General features: G+C 39.9%; 1 protein-coding gene across 1 annotated transcript; it reads left to right on the top strand.

Moving 5' to 3' along the window:
* The first annotated feature begins 2,913 nt into the window (after positions 1–2,913).
* Positions 2,914–13,045, top strand: CAT (catalase). The gene is given in 13 exon segments (XM_017733013.1): positions 2,914–2,994; positions 2,996–3,173; positions 4,054–4,164; positions 5,522–5,652; positions 6,271–6,375; positions 6,691–6,816; positions 7,233–7,424; positions 8,146–8,298; positions 8,415–8,553; positions 9,726–9,856; positions 10,163–10,270; positions 10,826–10,912; positions 11,341–13,045. Coding segments are annotated over 13 exon segments (1,593 nt in total). The 5' UTR covers positions 2,914–2,928; the 3' UTR covers positions 11,407–13,045.
* Positions 13,046–13,965: the final 920 nt, after the last annotated feature.

Raw genomic sequence — 13,965 nt, 5'->3', positions numbered from 1 at the left:
ACTCAACAGACCCTGTGCCTGCCCCATCCCTGGAAGTGTCCACGGCCAGGCTGGATGGGGCTTGGAGCTACCTGGAATAGTAGAAGGTGTCCCTGCCCATGGCAAGGGGGATGGAATTCAATGACCTTGAAGGTCCCTTCCAACCCAAACCATTCCATGAGTCCATGAAGTGGGTTGGGACAAGTAGTTGACTGAAATCGTAAGGGCATGTAATCAACAGCATGGCACTCCGTCATCTGAAGATGTAGAATAGACCCCAAAATATTCGAGTTAATGTATAAATGTTGCAAGAGTTGAGTTCCCTTCTCCTTCATCAAATCACTGTGACAGTTTCCACATGTAGCTTCTGACAGAAACGTGTATTTGCCACTAAATAGGCTTTCTGCTGGTTTTAAGTGGCAGTCTTACAAGAGGCAAGTGGATGCCTCAGTTCACCCGTCTGTAGCTGTTAAGTCATCTTAATTTTATTTTTTTTCTCTATGTTCTCAAAGGTACAGTGTGAAAACTACCTGATGACTTGGGACTCCATCACGTCCTAGCGTGTGTCATAATAGTTCCTTTTTTATCCATGAGTAATTCTTTTTGTAGGGATGTCGGCTTTTCTGTAGGAAAGCAGTATTTGAAAAGAGGCCAAGGTTAATTTGGAGATTGGGAGGCAGCCCAAAGTCTGTGTTGCATAAGGAGTCATGAGACTTTAAGGTAGAAAGTAGGGAGGACTTATTAGAATTTTAAAGTGAGCTGTATAAGGTACAAAGTATCAGTAATGCCTGGAAGTGTGTACTTTGATGTGTGCTGTTTACCACAGCAGTGACTAAAATTCTCCTGGCTTTGCTTCCCTTCGTTCTGTCATGCCAGGTTGGTGCTGTAATGAAATACAGATTCAAAAGTTCTTATCTGTCAAGGTTTGGACTGTGTGCAGCTCCCAACCATGTGAAAACACAGTCATCAAACTCAGGTCCAAAAGTAGTATGAGAATTCTTCTTTAAACTATGCTGTTGTTTTTTTTTTACTTCTCTGGAACTTCCTTTGTGTGCCGCACATAACATTATCCTGAAACTGAAGTGAGTATCTCCTACCATTAAATAAATGAATATTCTTTACTTCTAACGTGAACACTAGAAAGTCTGCGTACACAGGAGAGACTGAACAGCCACAAAGCTGTTAATTTTTTTATAGTCTTAATGTCAACAAGTTGTGGTTTTAGCAACTGCTTCTGGTGGCCTTAAATGTTGGCATTATAGAATAGTCTTGCCTGTAATAAATAAGCAGTGGAAAATATACTGAGAACAATTTCTACTCTTGCATATTTCCTATGACAGACTATAGATAACCTTTTGATTTCAGCAGACTTTTTTTGACTTAAAATACCAATTTAGCTTTATTTACAGTAACTTTCCTGTAAGTTTCTGAACATCGTGTTCATGTTTGTAACCAGTTACACATTGTCTTTTAAAATGTTTGTACAGATTGCAGTGTAGGTGAGGATTCCAGGCATCCCAAAGGACTTGGGTTTATGCTTAAAGCTTTATGCTAATGAAGTGGTGAAGGAAGAATAAAGAACTTGGCTATTTTGGGAATTCAAGCCAGCTGGAGTAGTGTGTGTTGCACATTACTAGGAACACAGTGGAAATGCACTTATCCTGTCAAATGTCTTTTATGTGGTTATTCATGGACCTGAGTGAAACGAAGGTGTCAGGAACTCCCTGTGTTCTCTGCCTCATCCAGAGCTCTGGGCATGGATGTGAATAATTGTTCTTTCCCTGCTTTGTGGGTTGCCTCTTGGGGGGGAAAAATGTCTTCTATCAGGTGGGAATTTTATCTGTTTGCAGTAATTAACCCCTTAAAGCAGAACTTAGTGTAAGAATTGCAACCCCATGAAGTCGCTGTTAGAGTAGTAAAGGCTTTTCTCATTAAGAATTGCTTCTTCCTTCTCTCCATCATCCCTTTTCATTTCTAGAACTTTAAAAGGAGGAGAACTAATCAGGAGGGGCTGAGGGAGTTTGTGCTAGCGTGGCTCAGGTGTGTGGAGGCTTCAGGTAGGATGGTATGGATAGAGAGCCCATATGGAATTATGTCAGTTTAGTGCAACGTGTGGTGGATTTATTTTTAGCTGCTTGTAATCTGTGACTGCTATTTGAGCTTGCCCTGGTGCAAATTTTTTCTTTATTTACTTCATTTTTTTTCCCTTTGTCCTTACTCGTTTTCTGTTCTTCTAAGTCCTTCACAAACAACTGGCCCCTAACAATAAGTGTACTCCAGGAAAAACTGATGTACCTTTCTCAGTACATTTTCTCCAGCACCCAGTAAAATAGGAATATTGCCTTAGAGGAGCATAGAACCCCACATGTGATGCAGATAAAGTCTTTTCTACTGGAATCTTTTTAAGAGAAAGTAGGAGTACACTCAATTATAGTGCAGGTGTTTCTTGAAGTTGCAGGACATTTCCTGGCAGTAGAGCTTCTTAGGGTTTGTGTTCATCTTAGTCCTTCCGTGGTCCAGGAGTCTAAAATGATGATTCCTCAGGTGTTCCTATTTCTCTTATTTTCCACAGCTCTTCCAGACCAACAGTAATCATGGAAACCCCCTTTTGGTCTGGCTGGAGCTCTTTCCTTATGCCTCTGCCCTGTGCTGACATTACTTCTTCCTCTCCTTTCTCCTTTATTTTCTAGCAGCTGCTCCTTTTTTGTGGTTTTTTTTTTCTATCCCATATTTTTCTTGAAGCAAGATCAGTAGTCTGAAGAAGAAATATTTTTGAACCATGGAAAACATTCCTGGATTTTCATGAGTTGAACTCCCCTTGTTAAATTGCACTAAACCTAGCTCTGTGGTTTAGGTAAACGTCTGTATTTGCTGTAACTTCCTCCAGAATCTGAAGTCATTTTGCCACTTCTTGCTGATCTGTTCGTGACATGTAATGGGTGAACAGTCATGCACATTGTGTGCCTCAGATCCAGAGGGTTTTTAAGATCTGGTGTTGCTAGTGTCTTTCTCTTGATTTCAGAAACCAGATGTCCTGACCACCGGTGCTGGGAACCCCATTGGGGATAAGCTGAATATCCTGACAGTGGGGCCACGTGGACCTCTTCTTGTCCAAGATGTTGTTTTCACTGATGAGATGGCTCACTTTGACAGAGAGAGGATTCCTGAGAGAGTCGTGCATGCAAAAGGGGCAGGTATGTTTAAAATGACATATTTTCTCTCTGTGGAATTAGACTTCGAGAGCTTTTGAGTTAACATGTAGATTGTGGCACATAAATTACATTGTTATCTATAATTTAGTGTTACCAGCTATAATAAATCTATATAAACAACAGTGGTAAGGCCTGGTTTAAAAGAACTCAGTGCCAAAACTTAAAGCATTGAAAAATTGTTTACAAAAATGAGAGAAAATGTGGTTATAGCCCTTCAATTATTACTGTATTTGCTGTAGTCTCTGCTTCCTCTGTTCCTCCCCATTTATATTCAATGTTGTTTGCATGTTATTTAATAGAGAACTTGGTTTCGTCTTCTAATTTATGTCTGCAAAGCAAGCTGACGATCTAATATTTAAATTAAAAAAACCTAAACCTTTAAAAAACTATTACTGGTCTTACTAAGGTGGAATTAGTACCTTGATTTTTGTTACGCATTGCCCTAGAAGGAGCAAACGTGGGGCTGTATTTAAAATGTGAATGTACATGCGAAAAGTTCCTCTGTGGGGGTGGGAAGGGTTCTGTTGCTTCACCCAGCTTACAGGTGCACCAAAAATTCTGCAACACATAGCAGCATTAAAGAAATACCTGCCTTGCTCCCAGATAAATGCACAGATCTTGGCAGAAGAGCATCTTCTGTGCTGCTGCTGGGAGCTGCTGACAGTCAGTTCAGGAGGAGAGAGTGAGCCAAGAGTTTGTGTTAAATCAGTTCATTTTTGGGCAAGTAAGTGGAGTGTTTAGAGCATTGTTTAAACGGATGTATTTCCATGTGTCCCTGTGACTTGAAGTTGTATGTTAACAGACAGGCTCTGAGTGGAAGGAAGGTGCCTAGATCTCACACTTTGAACTTGCTGTTCTTCAGGAGCCTTTGGCTATTTTGAAGTCACTCATGATATCACCCAGTATTGTAAGGCAAAAGTGTTTGAGCACATTGGGAAAAGGACTCCGCTTGCCATCCGCTTCTCCACTGTTGGTAAGGCTCTGAATTCACTTCGTGTCTCTTACATGTGTGCCCTGACAGCAGTGTTTGCATTGTGGGGCACTTAAGGGTGTTTGAAATGCTTTCTTCCAGTCAGTTCCTCTTCTCTGAAATTCACTTACATGGAAGACCTTAGGCAGCTTTTGCCCTGTTCTGTCAGAGCTCTCTGGAGACACTTTCCTGTCTAAAATGTGAGAGGGAGGGCAGCCTGAGCTGGTTTTTTCTGACAGAAAGCTTGCTTTGTTTCTAGTTGGGTCACAATCAACACTTGCAAGTGAAATACCTATAATTTCTTATGCTGCAGGAATGTTTTGGGGATGAATGATGTAACCTAAATACTGGGCAAAGGAAAATAAACAATCTTCCATAAATAAACTCTGGTTTCTTAAAGACTGGAATGCACAAATCAGCAAAATCTTAAATGCTGTTAGTTGAAGCTAATTGTGATCAATAGCTTGTCTGATAGAAAAATTACAATTCATGATGTGTATGTTTTTAAAAGAAAAGAAATCGTAATGAGGATTCAGTTCTGGAAGTATTGGAGAGAAAAAAGTAGTCCAGCAAGGCTTCAGGGAGCTGCTGGTTTTGGCCTATTGGCTGTTTCCAGTGTTAAATCCCTTAGGATTTAGGGGGTCCTGAGTGTTGTACGGGGTAAGGCCATGGAGTTGAGTTTGAAATATGGACTGCTGCTGGAGCAGGTTGTTGCATCCTTCCCTTCCCTTTCCCTGCCCTGTTTGGACACGTTTCCTCCCTGCTCTTCTGGAATACACAAGGTTTTTTAACGAGAGAATGAGCGTCCTACTGATTTCATCACAATTCAGCATTAGCTGTTCTGAGCACTTCTGGAACACTTCTGCTCAGGTGTTGTGCTAGGTGCTTGTGCTCTGGTTTAAATTCCCATTGGAAATCCTATCCTGGGTGAAGCAGAAGGAATTAAAAGGATTACAACTCTTCCACAGTTTTTTTATTAGGCACACTGGTTAGGTTGCTATCTTCCAAATGAGAGCTTTCCCACTGGGATTTGGTGCACAGAAACAAATGTGGGTTTAGATGATTCAGCCTTATGATCTGATGATGTCTCTCTCAGTGATAATGCGAATTCCACTCTTAATTGGTTCAAGTGGATATACTTGTTTTTTCCTTCTTTTAACTGCGGCCTGAATGCTTGGCTGGGTTCACACTTTAAAAACTCACAGTGCCTGAAATACTGCTGAAAATATTCCTAAATTTCCTTGGTGTAGAAGAGACTGCAGTAAACCCTGCCCTTTTAGGTTTTTATGGCCTATTTTCAGGTTATATTTATATATGTTTCCTATCCTAATATTTCTCTATGTTTCTGTATTTCTCCAAGCTGGAGAATCTGGCTCAGCTGACACGGTTCGTGACCCCCGAGGCTTTGCCATGAAATTCTACACGGAAGATGGGAATTGGGATCTTGTGGGAAACAACACTCCCATCTTCTTTATTCGGGATGCAATGTTGGTGAGTAAGCACCAGAGGTGAGGGTGCTTTGTCAAAGAGTCCAAAAATTCCTTCACATCTTGTTCTGGCTTCTCTCAAAAGCAAAAGCTGCTGTTCTGACACACTCAAAATTTTGTTGTCAGATGTAACGTTTGTTCTTAAACAAAAGCAAATTAAAGAACTAAAGCTTGATAACTTACGTGGTTTCATATTTTTCACTTGAACTTCTCACTTTAAAGGCTTCTTGCCAATTCTTTTTATTAAATCTGTGGTTTTTTTGGTTTTTGGCATAAGTTTAACAGCACTTGGTAGAGAGGCTTTCCTTGAGTGCAGGAGTTCTGCACAGGTATTTTATAGTATCTCTGTATTCATTTATGAGTCACATAAATACAGATAAACAAATCTGAACAGTTTTATCTCTCACCTTATCAACCACAAAATGAAAGCATTCTTTACCTCTGTTTATTCTAATTGTGAATGTTTGACATTACCCTAATTTCACTGGTCTGTGAATTAATTTGTTTGCGGAAAGGATATGGCAGTAGAAGATTTGGGTTTTTTTTCCAGTGATCTTACAGCTTTGTCTTTAATTTCTTTTTTTTCCCCCCCTTTTTCCTCTTCCACTTCTGGACACATTAGTTTCCATCCTTCATCCATAGCCAAAAGAGGAACCCTCAGACTCATCTGAAGGATCCAGACATGGTGTGGGACTTCTGGAGTCTTCGCCCTGAGTCTTTGCATCAAGTAGGCTTCTCCTGTGACTTTATTTTGTATGATTAAGAAAATCATGTTATGACAGCAGGTTTTTAAATCCTTCTTTTCCATGTTTGATCTAGAAGCCTACGTAGTCTTACTTTTATTTAAATATAATTTTAAATGGTCCATGCTTACCTATGCTTACAGGGGAAATCAGTTTTATTTCATTAACACTTGAAGTAGAAATTCCTCAAGGAATTCCTGGCAACATTAACATAGCTCCCAGTGATGCAGATTAATGAAATAAACAAACTTAGTGTGGAATGAAGACTTTCTCCTTGATCGTTTGATCCTTCTCTTCAGGTGTCTTTCCTGTTCAGTGATCGTGGCATTCCCGATGGCTATCGCCACATGAATGGATATGGATCACACACTTTCAAACTGGTTAATGCTGAGGGAAGAGCAGTTTACTGCAAATTCCATGCCAAGGTATTGGTCTTTTTATTATTATTATTATTATTGGAGCTATACATCATATTGGATGAAAACCAATGTGTGACTTTTCAGGTTTAATTCAGGCTTAAAGATGTGTGGAGTCCTTGTTTAGTATCAGTTTCATACCTTTAACCAATAGGAGAGGCATCATTCTTCTTGCTAACACCTGTAATCATTTATAGACTGTAAAAAACTCTTCTTGGGGCATCTGTCTCTTGTTAATGGAGCACTGTCAGTGAACTGATTTTTATCTGGAAGGCAGCTGTTGAATGTACTATAAATCTAAACTCAAGTTATTGGAAGTTAGAACTTGCACAATCTCAGATTATAAATCTTGTTAAAATTCATTCTGATTAATGATTTCTGTAGTACTTCCTGCATGCTATAACTGGTGCTTTTGTTGCTTTTAGACTGACCAGGGCATCAAAAACCTTTCTGTGGAAGAAGCAGGAAGATTGGCTTCTACTGATCCTGATTATGCCATACGGGACCTTTACAATGCCATTGCCAAGGGGGACTATCCTTCATGGTCCTTCTACATTCAGGTTATGACCTTTGAAGAAGCAGAGAAATTCCCATTTAATCCTTTTGATGTGACTAAGGTATGTCTGATACTACTGGGAATATTCAGTTTCAGGTCGTGTTGAAGTGTATTCTTTATTGTAGAGCCACGATGAGCCAGGAATTCTGGAGATGAAATTGTAGTTGTGTTATATCTGATGTTGCTCTTCCTCAGGGAAATATGGATAGAGCTTGATTCCAGGCCTGTAGATCCTGTGGCACTTGAGAAGTGTGATCTCAGATCAGAGTCACACCCTGAGCCTTGCTGGTCTCATTTTGTCCCACTCCCAATAGCTGTTCCTAGGAATGCCTCGTTGAAAGATGCCGACATAAACTTGTAGTGCTCTTTTTTACCTCTGAAGCTGCACTCCCCAAGTGGCTAAAGACCTTTGAGCTTAAAAGTGCAGCTCAGATGGCAAAGAAAAGGCCAGTTAAGCATTTTGGAGTAGCTGAAAACATTTGTGCCACCAGTTCCACCCACGCCCTGCTTCCCTAGGCAGCTTTTCAAGGGCCTGCGGGTATTTCATTCAAGTACTCAAGTGCTGAGATTATGCTGGCATGATGAAATAAGTTACTTAAATACCCTGTATTAATTGCAAAAGGCTTCTTAAAATAAGCCATTTCTCAATGTTTGTTAGGGGAAAAAGAAACTCAGTAATGTATTTTCTCAATTGAGACTTAAATTGTGAATTGTGCCTGGCAGTTACGCTGTATAATACTGTCATAATGTTGATTTTGCTGGATGTGTGTTGTGCCTTACAGGTTTGGCCTCATGGTGACTACCCTCTCATCCCTGTGGGAAAGCTGGTCTTGAACAGGAATCCTGTCAACTACTTTGCAGAGGTGGAACAGATGGCTTATGACCCTAGCAACATGCCCCCTGGAATTGAGCCCAGCCCTGACAAAATGCTGCAGGTAACCGGGAGGTTTGGCCTGAGGAGCACTGGTTACTTTGCTGCTTACGAAAGCTTTGAATTGCCACGCCCCAGTCTTCTACAAGTGGTGGCTAATGTTTGTGATCAATGTTTTAGGGACGCCTCTTCTCCTATCCTGACACCCACAGACACCGCCTGGGCCCCAACTACCTCCAGATCCCTGTGAATTGTCCCTTCAGAGCCAGGGTGGCCAACTACCAGAGGGACGGGCCAATGACTGTTTCTGACAACCAAGGTAGTCAGGAAAACAGCTTTCAATATAATTATTCATATGCATCTTATGTCTTTGGTGACTTTTTCTCTCAACTCTTAACTCCCTTAGCTTCAGAATTTCCAGACATGAGCCTTTAACAGAAAGGGGTTTTGCAGGAGAATGCCTGCAGTGAAATGAGTTATGTCCCTACTTTATGTTCCTTTAAAAACTTCTAGAAACATGCTTGTTAAAGGGCACTTAATTGAAGAAGTTCCAAATTATTATTGATTTGAAATGAAATGTCAGAGAAGTATTTTTACATGAATTAATTACTACCTCTTTGTTTCTACATGCAGGAAAAATCTAATCTAAAAATTACAGAGATGGCCTAATTGTCTTTGAGAAATCTACATTTGCATTTTTCAAATTTAAAGACTGACTTCCATATGCTCAGTTCACGTCGCTAAACTGCTTTGCTTTCAGATTTTTGAGACTGTGAAAGACAAAAGTGAAAATGCCAAGAGTAGAGCTGTAACTTCCCCTCTGTTGAGCAGCTTCTGTTCTGTCAGGGTTTGCCCAATAGTGGCTCTTTTCCACCTGAGAGTAAACAAGGATGTACTTAAGCTGTGGCTCATGCCAAAATATGTGTTCCTCTGGGCTATGAATTCAGACACTTGCTCAGGGAGGAGAGGGAAATATTTGAAAAACAGGAACTTGAGAGCAGCTGCTCTTGTCCCAGAACAGATAATAAGTTTATTTTTATGCAGTTCCCTAAGTTCATTATGTGTTTAAAATACACCCCCTACACAGGGAAGCATTGTAGTACCTCAGATATGCAAATGACAGTGTGTTTTTATACTGCCTTAGACTTCAACCACGACTTTGTCTATTATAGTTGAGCAATATTGTTGTGAAAGTGGGCAGATTTTCTTATTTCTGAATCAAATCAATATTCTCTGAGAAAGGCTATGGAAATTCTCTTTGTAGCAAGTGCTGTTAAGTACTGGCTTGAAGGTGCTGACAGAAAAATGCTGTCAACTGTTTTCTTAAAAACTAATCCTAACTGAGTAATTGATTTAAATTCCTCCAAGCAAAGAACGTCCTCTGTCTCCTGACTTTTTTTAAGAGTGCTGCCATCTGATTGATTTGATTTCATTTTAAGAGTGCTGCCATCTGATTGATTTGATTTTGGGATTTTTTTTTTTTTTCCCCAGGTGGTGCCCCAAATTATTACCCAAACAGCTTCACTGGTCCCGAGGATCAGCCCCAGCTCAAGGAGAGCCGCATGTCTGTCTCGGGAGATGTGCAGCGCTTCAACAGTGCCAATGAGGACAATGTGACCCAGGTGGGGGTGTGGAAAGGCTTTGTGCTGCTTGGCACACGTGAGGAGTGTGTAGGGTGTCTATTAGTGTGAGTTCTCACAGAATCTGAAAACCAGATTTTGGGCATCGTTTTGTAGAGACTCTGACTTGTCTTCTTTCCATTAGTGTCTGGAGAAGGAGTTGTTGGCAGGCTTGCCAAAGAAAAACCCTCACATATTGGCTGCCTTTTAAACATTTTGAGTATTTTAAATGTTGCTTGACTAGGAAGTGAAAGCTGTTCTTAGTGACTTTTGGGGATTTCAGAATAAACTCTTTTTTCCAATGGCCAGGTGCGAGAATTCTACCTCAAAGTGCTGAACGAGGAAGAGCGCCAGAGGCTGTGTAGAAACATCGCAGATCATCTGAAGGATGCCCAACTCTTCATTCAGAAACGAGCTGTAGGTGCCCTCTTTGGGGTTTATTCCAGGTTTTCTACCAGTCTAATAACTCTGTCCTAATGGCTTCTGCAAAGGAAGATCAGGAATTCTCTAAAAAGGCTGGATTTTTTTCTCATGCAGGAATTCACATACTTAAATACATGCCTATTTACACAATATAACATCAATAGATAACATGTTAAAGTAACTTTTACTTCCTGGGGGGAAGAATGGGATAGATGTTGAACATGTGTTTAGCTTGGTGTTTCAAAAATCAGATGACTGCCAGAGTAAGGTTTTGCTCTAAACAAGGAGAAGGCAGTGAGGACCAAGGAGGGATTGGATCCTTCTCCTTCCCAGGGCAACTTTGTTTTAATTGGGAATGAGCTCTGTGTTAGGCAACAGAAATAGTGTTTGAAGATGTTCATAGCTTGTTTATGACTGATCAGAATTAAACTTTTCTTCCTTATGATACCTGCTGCTTGTAGCCCAGGAACTATAAAGGATAGTTAAAGGATCCTTTTGAAACAGAGGAGAAAATTCTTGTTGCAATTTCTGTTTTGTCTCCCCGTTCAGGTGAAAAACTTCACTGATGTTCATCCTAAATATGGAGCCTGTATCCAGGCTTTGCTGGACAAATACAATGCTGAGAGTGGGAAAAAGGTATGGTAATGATTTTTGTGGCTGCATTTTGACTGGCTGTGAATTATTTTGGCTTCTCTTGTAAATCCAATGAAGTGAGAAATTGGTCTTGATTGCTGTTTGATTTAAAGGCCAGAAGTCAGTGCTTGTAAAATTGCAAAATAAGGAAGCATCACTCTAATAACAATTAAATGTTGGTTAGCTGCTGAGGTACAAAGACTTTATTTCAGCTGGGGTTTGTAGGGTTTCTGGAAGATAACCGTGATATAAAATGTGGTCAGGTTGATTACCCACTCTTTGTGATGGTAATGAAACATTGCCACAAGCCTTTCCTGGGCTCAGTGCTTGCTCCAAAGAACAATAACTGTTGATTCAAGTTCTCCTTTTTTCCTGAAGTTCTTTACTTTAAATGGAACTTGCTCTGAGTATTGCTGTTGCCTTATTTTCAGGATGTAATTAGGACGTACACACAGTCCACAACCCATATGTCTGTCAAGGAAAGGTCCAACCTGTAAATCTGCTGAGATCTGCTCTGAATTTTGCATCTTTCCACCTGCACAAGAACCTGTCCAACACTTTAATGAATGTAGCAGACTTGGGCCCAAGCACAGGGCTGTTTTACAGGTGTGATTTAGTGAGCTCTCAAGTGCTGTCTGTACTGGAAACCAGGTAACACAAACTCCAATCCTAGTGCCTTTCCACACTAGTGCTTTACTGCTTGATAACAACTTACGGGATTTTTAAACAACTCATGATAAGAAATTACCTTCATTTCTAGGAGCAAACAGAAATTTAATTAAAACACTGCTTCATTTTTTTGTTGTTGTTGTAAAACTTTCCTGGCTAAATCACACAGTAGAATTTTTATCAGGACACTGTGATTGCCCTCATGGAGCAACTTGTTAAAAAGCTGATGCTGTTCAGTATTTCTAATAAAATAATTTATCTGTATGTATTTGTAAACACATCCCTTGAATTTCATTTTTGGCCCTCCAGAAATAAAATGATTATGTAGTAGTTTGAGACATACCAACATTTTACTCATTCCTTATGACAGAGATAAAGCTAGCTACAAAGTTTAATCTAAATTTAGTTCAATTTATTCCCAGTATATATTTTAAGATAATCTTTGCTTACTAATGCTGTGTTGGGATATAACTGACATAAGGGAGGTAGCAAAGGGTATTTTCTTACTTCATGCACTGTACAACTAAATTGGTTACACCTTACAGCCCTTTCGGGGTAGGAGAGTAAATTGTTCTTTCTAATCTGTAAGAATTTAAATAGAAAAATATTAACATGCCCAGTGTCTGAGAAATGAACCTTCAGATGCGTGAATATTGAAATTCAAGCTCAAGAACTTCCAAAACTATTCGCAGTGGTTGCTGAAATTGTTATTTTACTGCAATAATCTGCTGTTGCTATTTCTTGATCAAGCCAGGGCTAATTTTCACAGTTGTCCTTTAATTAAAGCAGCATGTTTGTGTGAATGCAGATATCTAGAAAACAAGTCTAAAACCTGGTTTGAGGCATGTTGTAATGTTACCCAGCATCTGCAGTTTTGTTAATCCGTGCAAAAAAATTTGCAACACTTTTATGGGATAATTATTGTCCAAGCTAAATGCAAAGCATTTCAGAGCTACTGCTCTTAACTCAGGCAAACCAAATGTACAAAATCCCAATCGTAGCAGTTTGGGGATGATTTGTCAATAATCACCACGTTTCTGGGGCTCTCTTGAGTTGTATTTTGACTGGGATTACTTCCTGATTGAAGTATGAATTCCCAGGAATGGTGGCAGGTAAAGAAAAGTAGATACTAAATGCTGTTCCATTAAATTTTGGAGAATGCTACTTGCTCTGCAATTAATTTGTCTATCAACCTATTGTGAAAAATTAGCTGGGGTAGAGGTGCAGTAAAATAATATGAACTGATAACCTACTGTATTCTGGGATTCCATTGGCTTTTTACCTGATCAGGCATGTGGGGTTACAGGATTGGGTGGCAATATTTTGTGCTGGAACAGAAGATCCTAAAGAGTTTTGGAAAAGAGTAAACAAGGCCTGATCTTCTAATTTTGGTTGTGTCTGCTCAGTGATTTATATTGTTGTCTTCTTTTATTTCTGAAATAAATGGAATTGAAAATCTCTTGGCAACATGTCTTCTGTGCAAATGTCTTCAAATAGTTTGTGTTAATCGAGGAAGTTTGTACATCCCTTCATCTGTTTTTCTGGAGATGGTGCAGAAGCTGTAGGTTGGATGTACTTTTTGCAGCTGCCTTTGTTTTCAAAACTCACATTTCAACCCCACAGTTGTGCTTAAATGACTTAAAGTGACCTGTATTCTCTGCTAAACTGGCCATGACAAGTGTTGTACAGAAAACTTGGCTTTTCCCAAAGCTGTGGAGAGCACTAGGCAACACTGGAACAATGATAACGCTATTTCTTCAAATAAATAAGACAATCCCTTTACAGCTCCTTATCATGAGAATAAAAAGACTGTTGACATGACACAACCTCAGTTTTGTTTTGGTGTTCTGTTCAATTAAAATCAACCATTCCTTTGACAGGTTGTTGCAGTATGATTCCAGTCATCTGTAAAGCAGAATTGCTCAACATTTTCTCATTACTTTTATTTTAGATGCACATCTCTAGCAGTGGAATCAGGAGTGAATTTGAAACTAATGTTTAGGAAATTACAGCTTCTCCAGGAGTACCTCTCCTTTTCATGGGCCTTCATTCCTATGTTATTTTCCCTTTCCCAAAATATTTGAACTTGAATATCCAGAAACCATGAGCAGATCCCAGAATCACTTTAGTCGAAGTGAGCTGAGCCAAGAGCTGAGGAAGTTCATGGGATTGCTGAATGTTATGTGGGGAGAAAAAGGGTGAGGGAGGTTTGGATCAGACTTTCAGTGCTTCAAAGATGTTGGAAAAAGCCCTGATTTCCTTTTCTGAGTGCAGCTCATTGATGGGAATTGCCTCCTAAGCAGTGTGTGGGTATCCATCATTTCAGCTTCCGGCAAACCAATCACGTTGTCTTGCCAAATATTCCATACCTGTTGCTCACCTTGCAG

This window comes from Corvus brachyrhynchos, unplaced genomic scaffold (assembly GCF_000691975.1).
Source record: "Corvus brachyrhynchos isolate BGI_N302 unplaced genomic scaffold, ASM69197v1 scaffold315, whole genome shotgun sequence".
NCBI lineage: Eukaryota > Metazoa > Chordata > Aves > Passeriformes > Corvidae > Corvus > Corvus brachyrhynchos.
This window is presented reverse-complemented; position numbering and strand designations above follow the sequence as displayed.